Raw genomic sequence first — 21908 nt, 5'->3', positions numbered from 1 at the left:
GCATCTCTGCAGGGCTAGCCCAGAGGTTGGCGGCGGAAGGCCCACAGCTCCCCTGGCTCCATGGGCAATGACCGGACAGCCCTTCACCTCTCTGGGCCTTGTTTTCTCAAACTGAAACTGGAGAGGATGACCCCAGCCTGGGACCTTCGAGGGCCTCAAAAGGGCTCTGGGCCTTGCGTGGTGAGTCTGGGCACCCACACACCCATCTTCCCAAATGCCAGGCTTCACTCACTACAGCGTTCTTTCTTTTCCCTTCAGTGTTTCTCAAAGTTACCCAAACCACATCCCCTGGGAAGCCTGGTTCAGATGCTCCTCCAAGAAGCCTCCCTTGAACCCCAGATAGAAGGGAGCATCACTCCTGTGACCTCACCCCACCCCATCCTCTATACGCTCGAGACTGTTGTAGCCGTACTAGGTGCTATGAAGGGGAGGGGATTTGACCTCGGCAGGATGATCAGGGAAGGCATCCTGGAGTACGCATGAGATCAGGGATGGCTGGGTTGACAGGGCAAAGTGGAAAGGAAGGGAGGGTATTCCAGGCAGCAGGAACAGAATGTACGACTGCTCTGAGGCAGCTGGAAGCATGGTCAGCAAAAAGATTGGAAATTATGCATGTTTTATCTATTCCAAGATGCTTAATGTTCACGTTTCACTTTTTGTTTTGTTTTGTTTTTAAGAGACAGAGTCTGAATCTGTGACCTAGTCTGGAGTGCAGTTGCAAGATCACAACTCACTGCAACTTCAACCTCCTGGGCTTAAGCAATTCTCCTACTTCAGCCTTCTGAGTAACTGGGACTACGGGTGTGTGCCACCACACCTGGCTAATTATTTTGCTTGTTTTTTGTACAGACAGAGTCTTGCTGTGTTGCCCGGGCTGGTCTCGAACTCCTGGGCTCAAGTGATCCTCCCGCCTTGGCCTCCTGAAGGGCTGAGATGACGGCATGAGCTGCCTCATGCAGCCCCCATTCTACACCTCTGAAGTGAGTTTACATGGTACAGTTGCTGTCTGGCTAGCTGCCGTCCCAACATCACTGTCAGGACCCACACCTGAAAAGCACCAGCATCAAATCCTTCAGAAGAGTGTCAGCAGCTTGGAAGAAATCCTAGAGGCAAGCAGAACCCTTTTTAGCCCTGGGACTCAAATGGTGGGAAACCCCAGGGGAAGGGAACCAGGCTTGTCAGTGACACTCCCTTTTTTTTTTTTTTTTTTTTTTTTTTTTTTGGTGAGACAGAGTCTCGCTGTGTCTGTCGCCTAGGCTGGAGTGTAGTGGTGCAATTTCGGGTCACTGCAACCTCCGTCTCCCGGGTTCAAGCAATTCTCCTGCCTCAGCCACCTGAGTAGCTGGGATTATAGGCACCTGCCACCACGCCCAGATGCTTTTTTGTGTTTTTAGTAGAGACAGGGTTTCACCATGTTGGCCAGGCTGGTCTCGAACTCCTGACCTCAGGCAATCCACCGGCCTCTGAAAGTGCTGGGATTACAGGTGTGAGCCACCGCGCCCGGCCTGTCAGTGACACTCCTAGAGCAGAGTGAAAACTCGGCTCCACTTCATCTGCACAATTGTAAAGCTGGCTTAAGAGCGCCTGGCTGTTTTATGGCTGTTTTATGGAATGTTTGGAGCAGTACTGCTCTCTGTAGAACTCTCAAGGACTCAGAGAAGGAGGTGGCAGGCAGACACAGACATCAAGACTCTCAGACCAAAAATGAATCACACAAGTTGGACTCTAAATGTGAAGGAGTTTTCTGAACATGGTAACCAATTTATTTTGCTTCTATTATCCTTTTTATGTGTGCATGAGAATTATATATGATGAGAATCTACATTTAAGTGAAACAGAGCTCTTTCGAGAAATACAAAAGAAAAATTCTAGTGATGAAAGAACCTTGGGACATCGTTAACTGGCAGCATTCTCTTTTCTTAGTGACATTTTTATAATCAATGACATCTTAGTTTTTTTTTGTTTTTTGTTTTGAGACAGGATCTCTGTCACCCAGGCTGGAGTGCAGTGATGCAATCACAACACACTGTAGCCTCAACTTCCCTGCCTCAAGGGATCCTCCCACCTCAGCCTCCTCAGTATCTGGGACCACAGACATCCACCATCCACCCAACTAATTTTTGTATTTTTTGTAAAGATGGGGTTTCACCATGTTGCCCAGGCTGGTCTTGAACTCCTGATCTCAAGCAATCCGCTTGCCTTGACCTCCCAAAGTGCTGGGATTACAGGCGTGCACCACTACATCTGGCCAACATCTTAGATTTGATGAAATATGGCGTAATAATGACATCATAGCGAACACGGGCTTCCCTTGAGCTAGGCATGGTTGTAAGTGCTTTACACTTACTAACGTGTTGGCTCTGGACTAGTCTGTGAAATAAGGACTATGGATTATCTCCATTTTATAGAGGAGGGAACAGAGAGGTTAAGTAATTTGCCTAAGGTCACACAGCTTTTAAGTGGCAGAGCCAAATAAAAGAAGGCAGTGGGGCAAGAGTGCAAGGAGCAAGGGGCACCCATAGTCAAGGTGAGCTGGGCTTGACCAGGCCACAGGAAACCATGCAGGATTGGTAGCAGAGGAGCACAGCCAGCTGTTCAGCCCTTTTGAAATACCTCTGGAAATGGGAGTGATCCTCTCGTTGTTGCCAGAATTCCAGGCCTTGATGCCCAGCACAAGCCTTCATTAAATGTCCCTGGGGTGATTATTATTATTATTATTATTTTTGAGACAGAGTCTCGCCCTATCACCCACGCTGGAGTGTGGTGGAGCAATCTCGGCTCACTGCAGCCTCTATCTCCTGGGTTCAAGCGGTTCTTCTGCCTCAGCTCCCTACAGAGCTGGGATTACAGGCATGCGCTGCCATGCCTAATTTTTCTATTTTTTTTAGTAGAGATGGGGTTTCACCATGTTGGCCAGGCTGGTCTCAAACTCACGACCTTAGGTGATCTGCCCACCTCAGCCTCCCAAAGTGCTGGGATTACAGGTGTGAGCCACCACACCCAACCTGATTATTATCTTTAGTATTAATGATATCAAGGATCAAGGCTGGGCACGGTGGCTCACGCCCATAATCCCAGCACTTTGGGATGCTGAGGCGGGCGGATCACCTGAGGTCCGGAGTTCGAGACCAGCCTGACCAACATGGAGAAACCCCATCTCTACTAAAAATACAAAATTAGCCAGCCATGGTGGCTCACACCTGTCATCCCAGCTACTCGGGAGGCTGAGGCAGGAGAATCGCTTGAACCCAGGAGGCGGAGGTTGCGGTGAGCCGAAATCGCACCACTGCAAGCCAGCCTGGACAACAAAAGGGAAACTCCATCTCAAAAAAAAAAGAAAAGAGAGAAAGAGATCATGTTCTTCATGGGACATGAATGGAGCTGGAGGCCATTATTCTTAGCAAACTAATGCAGGAACAGGAAACCAAACACCGCATGTTGTCCCTCATAAGTGGGAGATAAATGATGAGAACACACGGACACAAAGAGGGGAACAACAGACACTGGGGCCTACTTGAGGGTGGAGAGTGGGAGGAGGGAGAGGAGCAGGAAAAATAACTATTGGATACTGGGCTTAATACCTGGGTGACAAAATAATCTGTACAACAAACCCCCGTGGCATGAGTTTACCATATAACAAAGCTGCATGTGTACCCCTGAACCTAAAATATAAGTTTTTTTAAAATTCTATACCTGGCCAGGCACGGTGGCTCACGCCTGTAATCCCTGCACTTTGGGAGGCCGAGGTGGGTGGATTACCTGAGGTCAGGAGTTTGAGACCAGCCTGGCCAATATGGTGAAACCCTGTCTCTACTAAAAATACAAAAATTAGCCAGGCGTGGTGGTGATGGATGCCTGTAGTCACTGGGGAGGCTGAGGCATGAGAATTGCTTGAACCCAGAGGCGGTGACTGCAGTGAGCCGAGATCGGGCCACTACACTCCAGCCTGGGGGACAACAGCAAAGCAAAACTCCGTCTTAAAAAAAAAAGTATATATATATATATATATATATATATATATATATATATATATGAGTGTGTGTGTGTATATGTATATATGTGTGTGTGTATATGTGTGTATATATGTATATATGTGTATATATGTATATATGTGTGCATATATGTATATGTATGTATATATGTATGTGTATATATGTATGTATATATATACTGAATTAAAAATACTAACCCTTCCTGAATCTTATTACTTTTTTATTTTACTTTTTTTTGGGGGTGGGAGGAGATGGAGTCTCACTCACTCTATCGCCCAGGCTGGAGTACAGTGGCGTGATCTTGGCTCACTGCAGTCTCCACCTCTGGGTTCAACCAATTCTCATGCCTCAGCCTCCCCGGGACTACAGGCACCCATCACCACCACGCCCAGCTAATTTTTGTATTTTTTGTAGAGATGAGGTTTTCACCATATCGCCCAGGCTGGTCTGAAACTCCTGACCTCAAGTGACTCAGCCTCCCAATGTTCTGCGATTATAGGCATGAGCCACACCTGACCTAACCCTTCCTGAATTTTAATAAAGTATTTTATAATATTAAAATAATAATAATAATATCAAGCATCCGTCCACTCTGCAAAGCTTGTTCCTATTTGCATACCCACCCCCGCACGGGCATCCCTCAGGAGCACCTGTCCTGTGCGCGCCCAGCAGCTCCCACGGGGTTAGCCAAGTGTGGTGATGGGCTCACCTCCTGGTGGCTGAGGGCCTCTGTCTTGCTCAATATCTGAGTCACACCCTTCCTCAGGCCTTAGGGGCAGGGCCATGTCTCTATTGCTCTCACATCTGTCACTCCAGACAAGCCTGGCTGCACCTCCATCTGGTTATCTGACTCGCCTCAGCTGAGTCAGGCAGAGGGCGTCTGTGGGGAGGAGGGGAGGCTGGAGAGGGGCTTTGCTCATCAGCTGACGCTGAGATCCGGGGATTCCAAGGCCCAGTTAGGTGTTCAGGGTGTTCTTTAAAGGGTGGAAGTGGTCCCTTTACCTTGGACTTTTCCCTTAAAATTTTTTTTCAGATACAGCACATGATCAAAAGTGTCAAGAATGAGGCCAGGTGTGGTGGCTCATGCCTGTAATCCAAGCATCTTGGGAGGCTAGGCAAGAGGATCGCTTGAGCCCAGTAGTTGGAGACCAGCCTGGACAATATAGCAAGACCTCATCTGTACAAAAACACTAAAAAATTAACTGGGCATGGTGGTGCGTGCCTGTGGTCCCAGCTACTCGGGAGGCTGAGGTGAGAGGATCCCTTGAGCCAGGAAGGTCAAGGCTGCAGTGAGTTGTGATCACACCACTGCACTCCAGCTTGGGCAATAGAGCAAGATCCTGTCTCAAGAAAAAAACAATGTCGGCTGGGCGTGGTGGCTCACGCCTGTAATCCCAGCACTTTGGGAGGCCAAGGCGGGCAGATCACCTGAGGTCGGGAGTTCGAGACCAGCCTGACCAACAGGGAGAAACCCTGTCTCTACTAAAAATACAAAAATTAGCCAGGCGTGGTGGTGCATGCCTGTAACCCCAGCTACTCGGGAGCTTGAGGCAGGAGAATCGCTTGAACCCAGGAGGCAAAGCTTGCAGTGAGCCGCGATGGTGCCATTGCACTCCAGCCTGGGCAACAAGAGTGAAACTCTGTCTCAAAAAAAAAAAAGAAAAAGAAAAACCAATATCCAGAGTACACAGAGGCCGGACACCGTGGCTCACGCCTGTAATCCCAACACTTTGGGAAACTGAGGCGGGCAGATCACCTAAGATCAGGAGTTCAAGACCAGCCTGGACAACATGGAGAAACCCCGTTTCTACTAAAAAATACAAAAATTAGCCAGGTGTGATGGCAGGTGCCTGTAATCCCAGGCAGGGAGCTGAGGCATGAGAATCGCTTGAACCTGGGAGGTGGAGGTTGCAGTGAGCCGAGATTGCTCCCCTGCACTCCAGCCTGGAGGATAAAGGGAGACTCCGTCTCCAAAAAAAAAAAATACATAAGAGTATAGAGAAAAAAATAAATTGTCTCCCATCCCTTCACCGGGTCCCCATCCCATTTCCAAAGGCAATTTCTTGTGTCCTTCCTGAGGATACAAATGGCTGCATGTGTGAGCCTGTAACAAGTGGCTGCAACCACATACACAGCCACACACCTTCCTTGCTTCACTATGTATTTTGCAGTCCATTTCATTTCTGTTCAGAACCTTGACCTTTTTAACAGCTGTGTAGTATTTTACCACGTGGCTATCCCGTCATCATTTAAATAGCCTTCTGCTGACGGATATTTTAAATGTTCGCATATTTTGCTATGACTACAGTGCCATAATGACTGGCTTTCTCAGGTATCTCTTCCTTGCAGCTTTTAAGGGGGCTCAGTGTCGGCTGGGCGCGATGGCTCACGCCTGTAATCCCAGCACTTTGGGAGGCTGAAGCGGGTGGATCATTTGAGGTCAGGAGTTTGAGACCAGCCTGGCCAACAGGGTGAAACCCTGTCTCTACTGAAAATACAAAAATTAGCTGGGCATGGTGGTACATGCCTATAATCCCAGCTATTCGGGAGGCCGAAGCAGGTGGATCATTTGAGGTCAGGAGTTTGAGACCAGCCTGGCCAACATGGTGAAACTCCATCTCTACTGAAAATACGAAAATTAGCTGGGCATGGTGGTACATGCCTATAATCCCAGCTACTCGGGAGGCTGAGGCAGGAGAATTGCTTGAACCCGGGAGGCGGAAGTTGCAGTGAGCCAAGATCGTGCCACTGCACTCTAGCCTGGGTGATACAGCAAGACTCTGTCTCAAAAAAAAAAAAAGTGGGGGGGCTCATTGTCCACTGCTGCCCAGCATGGGGACCCCGGAGGTGGGCAAGAAGCTGAGAAAGACAGACAGACAGAGGGACAGCACAGTCAGCCTCTGTCTCCTCCCCAGGGAATCGGCTTCTCCATCCACGCAGGCGGGGCTGGGAAGGACTCCATCTCCCAGTCCTCTTATAGGCTCTAATTTTGGGGGGCTTTTTGTTTTGTTTTATTTTGGTTTTTGAGACGGAGTTTCGCTCTTGTCACCCAGGTTGGAGTGCAATGGCGCGATCTCAGCTCACTGCAACCTCCGCCTCCCAGGTTCAAGTGATTCTCCTGTCTCAGCCTCCAGAGTAGCTGGGATTACAGGCGTGCGCCACTACACCTGGCTAATTTTTGTATTTTTAGTAGAGACGGGGGTTTCACCACGTTGGCCAGGCTGGTCTGGAACTCCTGACCTCTCAGGTGATCCACCCTCTTCAGCCTCCCAAAGTGCTGGGATTACAGGCGTGAGCCACCGCTCCCGGCCTGGGTTCGAATTTTTTAGCTAGCTCTGGTTCAGTCTCAAAGGCCAGAAGCAGGAGGGCTCTGGGGTTTGGGCGGAAGGGGAAGCCAAGGAGGCCAGGGCAGGTGGGGGCCCAGATCCAGCAAGAGCCCTGAGCCAACCAGAGCCAGGTCAGAGTGAGGCTTTCTCCCTGCTGCAGGCAGCCCCGGAGCTCCGCCTGGCACCCCAGCGGCCTGGCTGGGGCCCAGCTCTCTAAGCAGATAATTCAGGGCCCCAGTCTCAAAAAACAAAAAACAGCCTCCAAAGCCTTCTGGGCAGCTGACCCTCTGTTGCTAGATCTTCGGGGTCCCCCTCCTTCCCACCCAAGTGTCTGAGAAGGGGTCGTCTCCCCACCCACCACTTGAGGGTGAAATAGTGGAGGTGGAGTTAGCAGTAATGCCCAGGGGAGTGGTCCCAAAGAGCTACCCAGGTGGCAGGAGGCAGTGGGAAGCCAGAGCCAGGAAGGGTGGGGCCCAGGGCCATTTGCCCAGTGCCCGTCCAGGTGCCCCGTGACTCAGAGTGCAGACTGCGCAGCCTGGGGTCCCGCTACTGTAGAGTGAGGCCCAGCCCAGCCCCCACTACCTGACACCAGGCCGGCTCTCCCTTCCTGTTCTCCCCGGGCACTCCCATGCTCCAGGGGGGCACTTGCTGTGCCTCACCCTGTGCCTCCAAGCCATGCTGGGGTGCAGGCACGAATCCTCCTCCAGGGGGCATCCACCCAGCACTGAAGGAGTCATTCAGAAACTGCCTGGCTCACGGCCATGCCGGGCTTAAAGCTCTCCAGTGGCTTCTCCCTGAGTTGACTCAGCAGCTCACCATGACCTTCAAGGCCGTGGAGAGGCGCCGCCTCACCACCCTGACCTCATCCTTCCTCCTCTCCTCCACTCTGGCCACGCTGGTTCCTCAATCGCTCTCCCCCACTCGGCACCTTTGCATCGCCGACCACTCAACTTGGAGCTCAACATGTCTGAGTCACACACTCCCCAACTCCCTACACACACACATTCACACATGCTCACACGCATGCACATTCACACATGCTTACACACATTCACACATGCTCACACACATTCACACTCACACACACGCACACACACACCCTTTCCCCTTATCCCATACTGGTCTCTCAACTGTCCCTTTCTCAGAAAAGTCCTTTCATGACCTGGCATGGTAGCTCACACCTGTAATCCCAGCACTTTGTGAGGCTGAGGCAAGAGGATTGCTTGAGCCCAGGGGTTCAAGACCAACTTGGACAACATGGTGAGACCTCATCTCTACAAAAAAATCCAAAAATTAGCCTCACATGATGGAGCACACCTGTCATCCCAGCAACAAGGGAGGCTGAGGCAGAAGGATCACTTGAGCCCAGGAGTTCAAGGCTACAGTGAGCTGTGATCACACCACTGCACTCCAGCCTGGGTGACAAAGTGAGACCCTGTCTCAAAAAACAAACGAAAAGAAAAGAAAAGTCCTTTCTCTTGTAAAGCAGCCCCCATCCTCCTCCCACAGCAGGGTTCCACTCCATGGCCACCCGGCACCTTCGCGTGCTTGCTTTGCCTGCTCCCCTGTCAAGTGGAAGCCATCATGGGCTCACCCATGACTGCAGTGCAGAGAGCGCAGTGCTGAGCCCACTGGGTCCATGAGAGCACCGACGTCCGCTGCCCACTGATCTCTGCTGGGCTCCATTCTAAGCACTTCCCACATCTCAATCACTTAATCCCCTCCTCAGCTGTAAAATACAGGAGCTGGCCGGGCGCGATGGCTCACACCTGTAATCCCACCACTTTGGGAGACCAAGGTGGGCAGATCACAAGGTCAGGAGATCAAGACCACGGTGAAATCCCGTCTCTACTAAAAATACAAAAAAAAAAAAAAAATTAGCCGGGCACGGTGGCGGGCACCTGTAGTCCCAGCTACTCGGGAGGCTGAGGCAGGAGAACGGCGTGAACCCGGGAGACGGAGCTTGCAGTGAGCCGAGATTGCGCCACTGCACTCCAGCCTGGGCGACAGAGAGACTCCATCTAAAAAAAAAAAAAAATGCAGGATCTATTGGTTATCCCCACTTTACAATGAAAAAAATTGATGCCCAGAGAGGTTAAGTCACTTGCTTAAGACCACACAGCCAGGAAGTGGCAGAGCCAAGATACTGAAGGCAGGTTTTTTTTTTTTTATGTTTTTGAACAAATGAACTCTTATTTCAGAGGCCAGGAAAGTGCAGCTCAGAAGGGAATGGGGGCAAGTAGGGCAGCTGAGGCTGAAATCTCAGTCCTCCTCTGGCGCTAAAAGCTCGCGGTCTCCCAGCCCCACTCTACCCACAACCCCACCCCACCCTCCACCCCCTGCTCCCCGCCACCTCCTCCACTCCATTCCTTTGTGTTTTGTTTTGTGTTTTTGGAGACAGAGTCTTGCTCTTACCCAGGCTGGAGTGCAGTGGCTCGATCTCAGCTCACTGCAACCTCTGCCTCCTGGGTTCAAGCAATTCTCCTGCCTCAGCCTCCCACATAGCTGGGATTACAGGCAAGCGCCACCACGACCAGCTAATTTTGTATTTTTAGTAGAGACAGGGTTTCTCCATGTTGGTCAGGCTGGTCTCGAACTCCCGACCTCAGGTGATCCACCCGCCTCGGCCTCCCAAAGTGCTGGGATTACAGGCGCGAGCCACTGCACCCAGCTCCACTCCACTCCTTGTTGCTGTCGGGTGGGACAGCAAGGCTGGAGCCCAGCATCCAATTAGGAAACAAGGTGGAAATCCAGGGCCAAGCCCCGTGGCTGCCAGTTGCCCTCGTAATTAAAGACACACATTAAAGACAGCTCCGAGGTGCCATTAAACATCCATTAAACTGGCAAAAAATAAATCCAAAAGGTAAAACTCAACTCTAGTTGGCAACTGCAGCAGAGAACACAGCACAGGTCACAGGTGGCTCAGAGGCAACAGCCCTCACACCTGGCTCCCTGTCCCTGCCCTGAATTGTTCCATGTGGGAACTGGGCCACACTGGTCAGCTTCATCAAAGATAGATTTGCCAAATTGGCATACAATTCACATGTCATAAAATTCACTCTCTAAAAGCGTACAAGTCAGCACGGTCTCAGAATTTCCTGAGACCAATAAAACCCCGGAGCCCTTTGACCCAGCACTCCAGCGTTTGGGAATAAGCCCTGTAGAAGGAGCCCAAGAGGAAACAAAAATAGAAGTGTGTCCAAAGCTGGAAGCTGCCCCAGCCAAACACTGGAAACACCCAGCTCTCCACCAAGATAAACCACGCGAGCCACAGCTTGCGGGCAATATCCCATCTCCATCCTCACCACTGCTCAGCCCAGACCTCCCTCATCTTCCTGGCCTGCAGACCTTAGCAGTGGCGTTCCCGCCCCTGGAACACCCTTCCCACCTGGTACCTGGTGCCTGCAGGGCCCATGCACGGCATATTCACTGCTGTATCCCCAGAGCCTCGCACAGTGCCTGGTGCAGAGATGATTTTCAGCAAAGAGGCACTGAAGGGAAGATACCTATGTGACTGTGAGGAGACATAGGTGAGCAACTGGAACCTCTGAACACCTGATTGGGCCACTCATAATGACATGAGAATTGCAATGCTCAGAGGAGAAAAGCAGCTTCTTTTGGTGAGAAGTCACTGAGATTAAAGATCTGTCTTAGGGTCGGGCATAGTGTCTCATGCCTGTAATCCCAGCACTTTGGGAGGCCAAGGCAGGAGGATCACTTGAGCAGAGGAGTTTGAGACCAGCCCAGGCAACACAGAGAGACTTTGTCTCTACCAAAAAAATCAAAAATTATCTGAGCATGGTGGTTCATGCCTGTAGTCCCAGTTACTAGGGAGACTGAGGTAGGAAGATCACTTGAACCCAGGAGGTAGAGGCTGGTGGTGAGCCGAGATTGTGCCACTGCACTCCAGCCTGGGTGACAGAATGAGACCCTGTCTCAAAAAAAAAAAAAAAAAAAAAGGCCGGGAGGCCTTTGGGAGGCCAAGGCGGGCGGATCACGAGGTCAGGAGATCGAGACCATCCTGGCTAACATGGTGAAACCCCGTCTCTACTAAAAATACAAAAAATTAGCCGGGCGTGGTGGCGGGCGCCTGTAGTCCCAGCTACTAAGGAGGCTGAGGCAGGAGAATGGCATGAACCCGGGACGCAGAGCTTGCAGTGAGCCGAGATTGTGCCAGAGCAAGACTCCATCTCAAAAAAAAAAAAAAAAAAGATCCGCCTGTGCCTTAGTGGTGATGGTTGCACAACTCGGTGAATATATTGAAAACAACCGACTTGTACACTTTAAAAAAAAAAAGAGAGACAAGGTCTCATTATATTGCCCAGACTGGTCTCAAACTCCTGGACTCAAGTAAGCATTCCCCTTCACCCCCACAAAGTGCTGGGATTACAGGCATGAGCCACCACGCCTAGCCTTTGTACAATTTTACAGGCTGAATTTTATGATATGTGAATTGTATGTCAATTTGGCAAATCTATCTTTGATGAAGCCAAACCATGTGGCTCAGTTCCCGCAGAAACTAATTCAGGAAAGGGACAGGGAACCAGGAAAGAGGGCTGTTGTCCTCAGCAGTGAAACTGACTTGGGGCCCTGAAGGTTAGAGTGATCTGGGCAGGGGCATCCCAGCGGGGAACATTGTCTGGTAGATGCTGAAAGGGAAGAGATTGGAGGACCCACAATTGGGAATCAGGGTGACTTTGGTGACCAAGGTTGCAGGGAATGGGGACAGAGGCTTGGAGAGAAGTCACTGGGGAGATGAGGGGACCACACGTGGATCTGGGCCAGCTTCGTATTAACCATGCCCTTCCATGGCTGACCGGAAAGGCAGGGAAGTGGGCATCTCCTGGGAGGCATGGAACCTCAAAGGTCCCTCTTCTCAGAGGTGATCCCTGTGTGGCCACACTGCTTGCTGTCCACCCAATATCCTTTCTCTCTCTCTCCCTGACTAAAAAAACTCATAATTTTTAATTTAGACACATGGCACCCTGGAATGAAGTTGATACTTCTCAGCTTCCTTTGCAGCTAGTATGACCATGTGACTAAGTTCTGTCCAGTGAGATGTAAGTGGAAGGGATATATGACAGCTTCCAGAAAAAGCTTCTTGACAGACAGCTGGCATGGGCCTTTTATCTTCTGTTCTTCATTTCCTCCTTCCTGCAGGCTGGACGATGAATGTGATGGCTGGAACTCAAGCAGCCACAGTGGATCATAAGGTAAAGATGTGTTTAAAATGGCAGAGCAGCAAGACAGAAGGAATAATCACACAGCTAGCATACTAGCTCAACCTCTCTAGTGCATACCTGTGAGCTAAGCCTTTTTTTGTTGTTGTTGTTGTGTTGTGTTATTTTGTTTTGAGATGGAGTTTTGCTCTTGTTGCCCAGACAATGGCACAATCTCAGCTCACTGCAATCTCCACCTCCCAGGTTCAAGCGATTCTCCTGCCTCAGCCTCCTGAGTAGCTGGGATTACAAGCATGCACCACCACGCCCTGCTAATTTTGTATTTTTAGTAGAGACGGGGTTTCTCCATGTTGGTCAGGCTGGGCTCGAACTCCGGACCTCAGGTGATCCGCTCACCTCTGCCTCCCAAAGTGCTGGGATTACAGGCGTGAGCTACCACGCCTGGCCTTCACTTCTTTACTCCTTCCCAAAACGTGTTAAGTATTATCTGTGTTTCCCATCCTGAGCAGGGCTCCTTACCTGTGTTAAGTAAAAAGACATGATTCCCAACTCCAGGAGTGCGAGTTGATGATACAAATATAATCACATGGCAGGCCAATATGCATGCTCGTTAACACCAAGAATCTGTGCCTTCGCATAGATGTTACCTGAACTTCTCCAGAAGTTATACCCATGCACACATTGCACTATCTGCTGTCACTTCTCAATGCTTGTGTCACCAACCCCCAACCACGCCCAGTAGAGTGTGTCCCTTTGGGGCCAGCAGCCTCCACTGCCCCTGATCACAGCACCTTCATGGCTGCAGCCCAAGCCTGATCTAGGCCAGGAACACCAGGACCCCTCCAACCTTTTCTTTGTCTCAGAAACCCAGACTTGACTCCCTTAGGACCTATTGAAAACTCCCCTGATAGGCCAGGCGCGGTGGCTCACACGTATAATCCCAGCACTTTGTGAGGCTGAGGCGGGCAGATCACGAGGTCAGGAGTTCAAGACCAGCCTGGCCAACATAATGAAACCCCATCTCTACTAAAAAATACAAAAAGTAGCCGGGCATGGTGGCACGTGCCTGTAGTCCCAGTTACTCAGGAGGCTGAGGCACGAGAATCGCTTGAACCCGGGAAGCGGAGGTTGTGGTAAGACTCATTCTGTTGCCCAGGTTGGAGTGCAATGGCGTGATCTCGACTCACTGCAACCTCTGCCTCCCAGGTTCAAGTAATTCTCCTGTCTCAGCCTCCCAAGTAGCTGGGACTACAGGCATGGCGCCACCATGCCTGGCTAATTTTGTATTTTTAGTAGAGATGGGGTTTCACCATGTTGGCCAGGCTGGTCTCAAACTCCTGACCTCAGGTGATCCGCCCACCTCAGCCTCCCAAAGTGCTGGGATTACAGGCGTGAGCCACCATGCCTGGCCTGATTTTTATCTTTCAAATAACCTTTTATTGAGCCTTTTTTTTTTTTTTTTTTTTTGAGGCAGGGTCTTGCTCTATTACCCAGGCTGGAGTGCAGTGGCATAATCATAACTCACTGCAGTCTTGGCCTCCTGGGCTCAAGTGATTTTCCCAACTCAGCCTCTGGAGTAGCTCGAACTATAGGCACGTGCTACCACACCCACCCAATTATTTTAGAGACGGGGTGTCACTAATTTATTTTTATTTAGTTGTTTTTGTTTTGGGTTTTTTTTTTTTTTTTTTGAGACAGAGTTTGGCTCTTGTTGCCCAGGCTGGAGTGCAGTGGTGAGATCTTGGCTCACCAAAACCTCCGCCTCCCGGGTTCAAGTGATTCTTCTGCCTCAGCCGCCCGAGTAGCTGGGATTACAGGCATGAGCCACCACACCTGGCTAATTTTGTATTTTTAGTAGAGACGGGGTTTCTCCATGTTGGTTAGGCTGGTCTCGAACTCCCGACCTCAGGTGATCCGCCCACCTCAGCCTCCCAAAGTGCTGGGATTATAGGTGTGAGCCACCACACCCGGCCTATTTTTATTTTTTTAGAGACAAGGTCTCGCTCTGTCACCCAGGCTGGAGGGTAGTGGCACGATTATAACTCACTACAGTGTCCAACTCCTGGTGTCAAGCAATCCTCCTGCCTCAGCCTCCTGAGTAGCTAGGACCACAGGCATGCACTATGACAACTTATTTATATATTTACTTATTTATTTATTTATTTATTTTGTAGGGACGGTGTCTTGCTATGTTGTCCAAGCTGGTCTCAAACTGGCCTGAATCAATGCTTCCACCTCAGCTGCCAGAGGAACCGGGATTACAGGCCTGAGCCACTGCAGCCAGCCAGTTTGTTATTTTAATGTAAATTCTTAGTAAACAACTCAGGAACTCTCTTGTCCTTTTAAAATCCATTTCAACTGCTGCTAATCGGAGTGTATATTCAGGGCAACTTGAATCTGTGCTCCTGGGATGCAATCCTCAAGCTTGGCCCAAATAAAGTCTCCGCTGATATTAATTTTGCCTAGGCTTCTTCCTTTTAGGTCAACACTCTTCAGGCTCATGTTGGGGTCTGTTCAGCTGCGTTTCAAAGGGACTCTAGACCCAGGAAGGCCCAGAACCACTGATGCTGAGTAACACCCTTGGCCTTCTGGTCTGAGTTGCTATGGCCTTGGGCATGCTAGGACAGGCAAGTGAGTTTCACTGGGGCATGTGTTGGGTGGATGTTTCAGCTTCTTTGCTTTTTTTTTTTTTTTTTTGAGACAGACTCTTGCTCTGTGTCCCAGGCTGGCATGCAGTGGCGCGATCTCGGCTCACTGCAACCTCCACCTCCGAGGTTCAAGCAATTCTCCTGCCTCAGCCTCCCTCCCCAGTAGCCGGGATTACAGACATGCGCCACCATGCCCGAGTAATTTTTGTATTTTTAGTAGAGATGAGATTTCTCCATGTTGGCCAGGCTAGTCTCAAAGTCCTGACCTAAAATGATCCACCTGCCTTGGCCTCCCACGGTGCTAGGATTACAGGTGTAAGCCACCCCGCCTGGCCTGTTATGTTTTTTAACATTGGTCTTTTGGCCACCAACAGCCCAGGAAGGCCACAGGCACAGCTCTGCCAGGTGCAGCCCAGATGTCCAGGGCTCTCTGGTCCAGGACACCGTGGCCTGGTCTGCCCTTATCTCCAGGCCTGAAGCCCCACCTGTCCAACCTGGAGACAGCTATGCAAGGTTCTCTTGCCAGGTGCTGTTTAATCTTGGGCCCTCCAGGGCCTGGAGCAGCTTCCAGGGCCAGTCCTCCGTGCCCCCACCCAAGGACGTCCTCACTCCAGCAAGCTCAGCCACATGCTCAGCAGTCAGGGCCACTGAGGCCACAGCCCCACCGCCACCCACACCAGGCTGTCCTAGAGGGCCACCCCAGCCCTGGAAGCCCCCTAAACCCTTCCTAGAGGCCCAGCCAGTGGCAACGGACCTTGGAGGGGACACTTCCTCTAGAGGCCTTGCTTGGCCTCAGCCAGCCCAGATAATAGCCCAGGAGCAGAGGAAACAGGCAGCAGAGTGACAGAGACGGAGCTGGGCTTCCCCGATAGCAGGGAGCTGCCTGGGTAGCGTGGGGTGCACAGCCAGTGGGGTGGGCTATTTGCTACCACCACCCCCTATTTACTAATGGAGACACTCATTAGCTCACAGGTGCCCTGTAGGAAGCTCCATGTCTGTTTTCTCATTTGTATGATGAGAGGATAAAGAGGTGGTATCCGGGAAAGAAAGGGGCTTTGTGCTATGCGTGTCCATGAGGACAACACTGTACCCCCGAGTTTGGCAGGAGAGGAGAGGCAGGCAGTTTACCAGGGCAGCTCGAGGTGCAGTCAGCCTCCTTCCCTGCCCCCACCTGGGACCCCTGAAGGGGTGGCAGGTTGTGGGAGAGAACCACAGTGACAGAGGTTGGTGGGCAGCACGACTCGGGTAGGCTGAGCACCTGCAACCCTGGGCAGGGAGGCTGGCTCCCCTCCTACTGAGTGTCTGTTCTCACAGACGTGACCACAAGCACCCAGCCCCTCCACCTTCAGCAAGCAGCTCCCTGGATGCACCCTCCCTCCCAACACATGCCCACCTCCACCTCCTGGGCATTGCTGTCGTCATGGGTCCTGCTCCCTGCTGCCCATCTGGTGCCTCTCCCAGCCTCCCAGCTTGGGGGCTGCACACCGTAGCCCATGGCCAAGGTGCCTGTAGGGTGGAAGGCAAGCTGCTCATCAGCTTCAGAGAGCCCACTGACCTCCAGGCATCCTCTCTTGTCCCCAACATTCCCCCCCTACTCCTGCTACCCACCTTGCTGCGGCAGCATGGGATTGTCCCACCCTCCACCCCTAGGGCTATGGGGCTCACCCCTAGGGCTATGGGGCTCTCACCCCTAGGGCTATGGGCCTCCCTCCGCCTCCCACTTGAGGCGCCACTCCCACTGCCTCAAGGGTCATTTGCTCTATGAGGCCCTGCTTTGACCTTCTCCCTGACCTCTCAAGAGTGTGGCCTGCCTGAGTCAGCAGTGGGGGCTGGCCCCTGGGGACCACTACGCAGGAAGTGCCCGGGAACCAGGTATTGATGTGGTTCATGGCAGGGCAGCTCCACGCGGTGATGGAATGCGGACTCCCTGTAGGTGGCTGAGAGGCAGCAGCAGTCCACACCTCACCAATTCTTGTGAGGGCTGTTACCACACCTGGGGTGGGCAGGCAGTCAGCATCGCGCAGGGCACAGAGGCCCCCTAGACTCCACGCAGTGGGACCTCACCATCACAGGCGTGGCTTCCCTGCACCAAGGGGCAGAGGCCCAGGAGCAGGGCCTGCCGTGGCAATGGCCCCCATCCCCACACCCTGCTGGTGTCCCCACTCGAGGCCCCTCACACCCAGCCACCGCTGGTCAGGCCTCACCAGCATCTTCTCCCCTCCACAGCTCACCTAGACTCTTCCCCCAGGGAGCCCTCCTGGAATGAGCAAGTGCTGTGCCAGAGCCCCTCTCCCTGTCCATCAGACGGTCCTAAAGTGACCTGAGCTCTTCCTGGGATGAGGGTGTGCCCAGGAGGGGGTCAAGTCTGAAAGGATGGTGGGGCTGGGCCCCGGCAGGAATGCTGGGAGCCAAGCTTCCCGCCATGGGGTTTCCAGACTAAATGGCATCAGGCAGCACCCAGAGAGCAGGTACAAAGGCCACACTGTGCGCCACATGCCATCGGCCAGGCCTCGCCCTCTGTGCTGCCTCTGTGGGGAGCGCTTCTTCCCTTCCTCTTCAGATTGCTGGCTCCTTCTCAGTGCTCAGTAACACCTGCCTCAAGGCTGGGCACAGTGGCTCACACCTGTAATCCCAGCACTTTGGGAGGTGGAGGCGGGTGATCACCTGAGGTCAGGAGTTCGAGACCAGCCTGGCCAACATGGTGAAAGCCTGTCTCTACCAAAAATACAAAAACTTAGTCGGGCGTGGTGGCAGACACCTGTAATCCCATCTACTGGGGAGTCTGAGGCAGGAAAATCGCTTGAACCTGGGAGGCAGAGGTTGTGGTGAGCCGAGATCATGCCACTGCACTCCAGCCTAGGGGACAGAGTGAAACTGTCTCAAAAAAAAAAAAAAAACCTCCCTTGAAAGGCCCTCCCTAGCTCCCCCTTAATTAAGCCAGGACCCCCTACATTCTCCCTTTCAGCCCATCTGCGCCCTCACCATTCTCACCCAGTCTGTGATGATGCCAGAATGCCTGGCGCTCAGCGAAACAGCCATTCATAACCAAGGAGATGGCCGCAAACCACAAGTGTTTATTGCAGAAATCTGGCCAACATTCCAATTGCAGGGCCCCAGCACAGGGCTGGGCAGGTGAGATAGGGAGGGGTGGAGGAAGTAATCTGGCCCAGGGCCTCAGAGCTGTGAGATGATATTGGGTGCCAGGCTGCAGGTGAGGCCTGTGCCATCTGGTTCCACATTCAGGGCCTTCACTATGCCATCCTGTACCACCATGGAGAACCTGCCGGAAAGAGGGGCCCAGCCAGCTGCATCAGCCTGGGCTTGGAGACTGGGCATGGAGACAGGCAGTGAACAGCCAGGGGCCCAAGAGAACTCCAGAGAGGACTCCCCCCACAGAGGACTCTCCCCCACAGAGGACTCACCACCACACACGACTCTCTCCACACAGAGGACTCTCCCCACAGAGGACTCTCCCCCACACAGGACTCTCTCCCACACAGGACTCTCTCCCACACAGGACTCTCTCCACACAGAGGACTCTCCCCACAGAGGACTCTCCCCCACACAGGACTCTCCCCCACAGAGGACTCTCTCCACAGAGGACTCTCCCCACACAGGACTCTCCCCACAGACGACTCTCCCACACAGAGGACTCTCCCCCACAGATGACTCTTCCCACAGAGGACCCTCTCCACAGAGGACTCTCTCCCACAGAGGACTCTCTCCACAGAGGACTCTCCACTTTTACCTCTTGAGACGTCGATTCCCAAAGATGGACACCAGCGAATCATCTAGTAATAAGTCTGTCTCCTAAGAAGAGACAGAGAAAAGTGTCAGAAATCCTTGAAGAGGCCAAGGGCCCCCACTGCTCCCCGCACTGCCATGTCCCTGTGGCGGTCAGGGGAACACTCACCTTCCCAAAGGCCCCAGTGGGATCAGCCAGGAGCCGAACCTGCAGAGAAAGTAAAGGTCACAAGAAGAATATCCTACCTGGTCCTGACTCCCTGCAGGCCCCGCACCTCACCTTGCCTTCCGCCTTGTGGGCTCGGCCCCACTCGCCAGTCACAAAGGCATCATTAACACTCAGACAGGCCACCACCTGGACTCCCTTGGCCTTCAGAGCCTCAGCCTGCTCCACAAACCCTGGCAGGTGGGTCTGAGGAAGGGGAACAAACAGTCGGCAAAGGGATAACTGCATCTGACCCCCAGCCCACCCGTTATCTCCAGGCCCTCCTCAGTGCTCTGCCTCAACACCTTTGATCAGACAAGGAGAGCTGTCCAAACCATTCTATTTCCTTTTTGCCTTGGCCATTAGGAAGCTCAGAATGAAACCTAATGCCTTATGGTCCAGACGTGAACTTTCCATGGGCAGATCTATGTTTTATTTATCTGAGTCCCAAGCACCTTCCACAGTGCCTGTCATTTAGCAGGACCAACAGGGGTGTTGGATTTAATTGTAGTATGTTTTTCTCCAACATTCCTGGTACTGTTCCCTTTTTGCAGTCTCTACTTGTTTTCTTTTTTTTTTTTTATTTTGAGACGGAGTCTCGCTCTTTCACCCAGGCTGGACTGCAGAGGCACGATCTCCACTCACTGCAACCTACGCCTCCTGGGTTCAAGCAATTCTCTGCCTCAGCCTCCCCAGTACCTGGGATTACAGGCGCCCGCCACCATGTCCGGCTGATTTTTTTGCATTTTTAGTACAGACAGGGTTTCACCATCTTGGCCAGGCTGGTTTTGAACTCCTGACCTCGTGATCCACCCGCCTTGGCCTCCCAAAGTGCTGGGATTACAGGCGTGAGCCACCGCGCCCAGCTCTACCCAGCTCTACTTGTTTTCTGATGGCACTGAAATGCTTTTTAGGAGTCCTATCAGGACTATGTGGAGGACTTAAGAGCAACACAAAAGATCCCAGGTCCTGATCTTCAGAAGGGGAAGGGCCTCACCTTGGAACATCCAGGGGTGAAGGCCCCAGGAACTCCAAACAGCACACCCTTCTTGCCCTTGAACAGCTCTGCCAGGTTCACCTTGTTCCCTGGCTCCCCTTCAAACACCTCCACTGCTGGGATGGCATCTCCCACCTAGAAGGAAGGACTCCAGGGTAAGTGGGGTGAGGGAGCCGGGGCAAACCAGAGGCAGGAAGGTGAACAGAGAGCCTGGCAGCTGTGCCTGCAGGAACCGGGGCTGAAACCCAGCAGGATACTCCAGCCCTGTCAGTTTCCAAGGGCCCTCCCTGCCCGCTCCCACTGGGTTACCCCATATCCTCCAAGTTTCACGGTGGCCCTGCTCCTCTTAAGGGGCCATTGGTGACAACAGAGAAAGGGAGGGAAGGTTTCCCCATGTGTCGCAAAGGGTTGCATAACATGCTGTCTAGGTTACAGGAAAGGAGTGGAATAAAATGGACAGGGGCTAGAGGGCTGTATTTGGGGGTGAGGAGGAATCCCTGACAACATGGAGGGAGAGGATCTTGGCCAGGTCTGAGGGTCCCACCCTCAGGAGGAGGAAGAGGAAGGGCAGCGGCAGGTGGAACGTTGGGGGAGGGTGTCCAGGCCCCTACACCCAGGAGGTGTAGAACAAAAGAAGGAATCTTTTGAAGGGGGAAGGATCCATCCCCAGAGTACTTGAGGGCTTCATGGGACCAGAGTGGGTAGGGAGAGAGAGTCAGAGGTGAGGGCCTCTGAGGAGCCCAAAGGTTGAGAGCAGGATGAAGTAGAAAGGGAATGGGGTCTCACAAGGTTTGGGAGGAGAAGGGGGAAGGTCCAAGGCCCTGGGGACGGTTCCAGGAAGTGAGTGAAAGACAAGACAAAAAGGTGGGAATTCGCCATGGGGGGAGGGGAGGTCGTGGAGTGGGATGGGGGAAGCCCCCGCGGGGGCGCTAAGGGACAGCTGTTTCAGAAGATAGGGGAAATCAGGCCGGAGTGGTGTCTCACACCTGTAATCCTAGCACTTCGGGAGGCCGAGGCGGGGGGGTTCACCTGAGGTCAGGAGTTCGAGACCAATCTGAACAACGGGGTGAAATCCCGTCTCTACTAAAAATACAATAGCCGGGCGTGGTGGCTCGCATCTGTAGTCCCAGCTACTCAGGAGGCTGAGGCAGTAGAATCGCTTGAACCCGGGAGGCGGAGGCTGCAGTGAGCAGAGATTGCGTCACTGCACTCCAGCCTGGGCGACACAGAAAGACTCCGTCTCAAAAAAAAAACAAAAAACAAAAAACACAATGCCTCGGGACTGTCCCGGGAGGTGAGGCCCCCACGATTGGCGAGAAAGGTGGGCAGCCACGAGGGCCTTCTGAAGGGATGAGCCGGGCGGGCGGCGGGGAGGGGTCTGGCAGGCAGGAAATAAGGCGATACTCTCAGACCAGCGGGACGGGGATTGCCATGAGGGTAGTGGGGGATGTCAGGCCCGGCCGGGCCAGCGGTCACCTTGATTGGGGCCATGGCTGCAGCGGCTCTGCTGAAACTGCGGACCCCGCCAGACGCCCACCCTCCTTCACTGCACCGTCTTGCTGCCGCTGCCGCAGACTGACCGCCGGCCCCACCGACGAGTATATAGCCCGCTGAGCGTCTCAGGGCGCACACGCCAGCTAGTCCCATGCCCGCCCCACGGCCACTTCCACTCCGCCTCCTGGCTGGTGCCACCGCAGCAGGCGGGGCACCGCTGGCGGCACAGCGGCGACACCCTGCGGAAGGCGGGCCTGGGCCGCCTCCACTGCGCAGGCGCGAGCGGCCACCCGCAGAACAGAGCTTCCGGGACCCACGCCTC

The 21908-nt window shown here is 52.9% G+C and overlaps 1 protein-coding gene and 1 long non-coding RNA gene across 4 annotated transcripts; one reads left to right on the top strand and one right to left on the bottom strand.

Moving 5' to 3' along the window:
* The first annotated feature begins 1 nt into the window (after position 1).
* LOC117974940 (uncharacterized) lies at positions 2 to 16629 on the top strand. The gene is made up of 3 exons (XR_004665109.3): positions 2 to 180; positions 12479 to 12531; positions 14673 to 16629. It is a non-coding gene; the product is annotated as an uncharacterized LOC117974940 (long non-coding RNA).
* Positions 16630 to 18200: 1571 nt separating this feature from the next.
* On the bottom strand, positions 18201 to 21860 carry PRDX5 (peroxiredoxin 5). 3 transcript variants are annotated; one of them, XM_003828569.5, is made up of 6 exons: positions 21569 to 21739; positions 20093 to 20227; positions 19171 to 19302; positions 19060 to 19098; positions 18895 to 18956; positions 18201 to 18426 (listed from the first exon to the last, which is right to left on the bottom strand). In XM_003828569.5, the coding sequence occupies exons 1-6, from the start codon at positions 21737 to 21739 to the stop codon at positions 18321 to 18323; spliced, it is 645 nt and encodes a 214-aa protein (XP_003828617.1). In that variant the 3' UTR covers positions 18201 to 18320. The 3 variants fall into 3 exon arrangements, with proteins under 3 accessions (XP_003828617.1, XP_008952227.1, XP_024786411.1); XM_008953979.6 differs by lacking the exon at positions 20093 to 20227 and having other exon boundaries at positions 21569 to 21860; XM_024930643.4 differs by lacking the exons at positions 19171 to 19302; positions 20093 to 20227.
* Between the last annotated feature and the right edge of the window lie 48 nt (positions 21861 to 21908).

The sequence above is a fragment of the Pan paniscus genome, chromosome 9 (assembly GCF_029289425.2).
Source record: "Pan paniscus chromosome 9, NHGRI_mPanPan1-v2.0_pri, whole genome shotgun sequence".
Lineage (NCBI taxonomy): Eukaryota > Metazoa > Chordata > Mammalia > Primates > Hominidae > Pan > Pan paniscus.
Note: the sequence above shows the minus strand (reverse complement) of the source record. Positions and strands in the feature narration are given on the sequence as shown.

Excerpts from the sequence above, each read along its gene's own strand:
- PRDX5 (XM_003828569.5), bottom strand. The coding sequence starts at position 21,739 with ATGGGACTAGCTGGCGTGTGCGCCCTGAGACGCTCAGCGGGCTATATA. Across the intron at positions 18,957-19,059 it reads CCACTGGGGCCTTTGGGAAG|GAGACAGACTTATTACTAGA; the intron begins GTGAGTGTTCCC and ends GTCTCTTCTTAG. Across the intron at positions 18,427-18,894 it reads GGGAATCGACGTCTCAAGAG|GTTCTCCATGGTGGTACAGG; the intron begins GTAAAAGTGGAG and ends TCTTTCCGGCAG.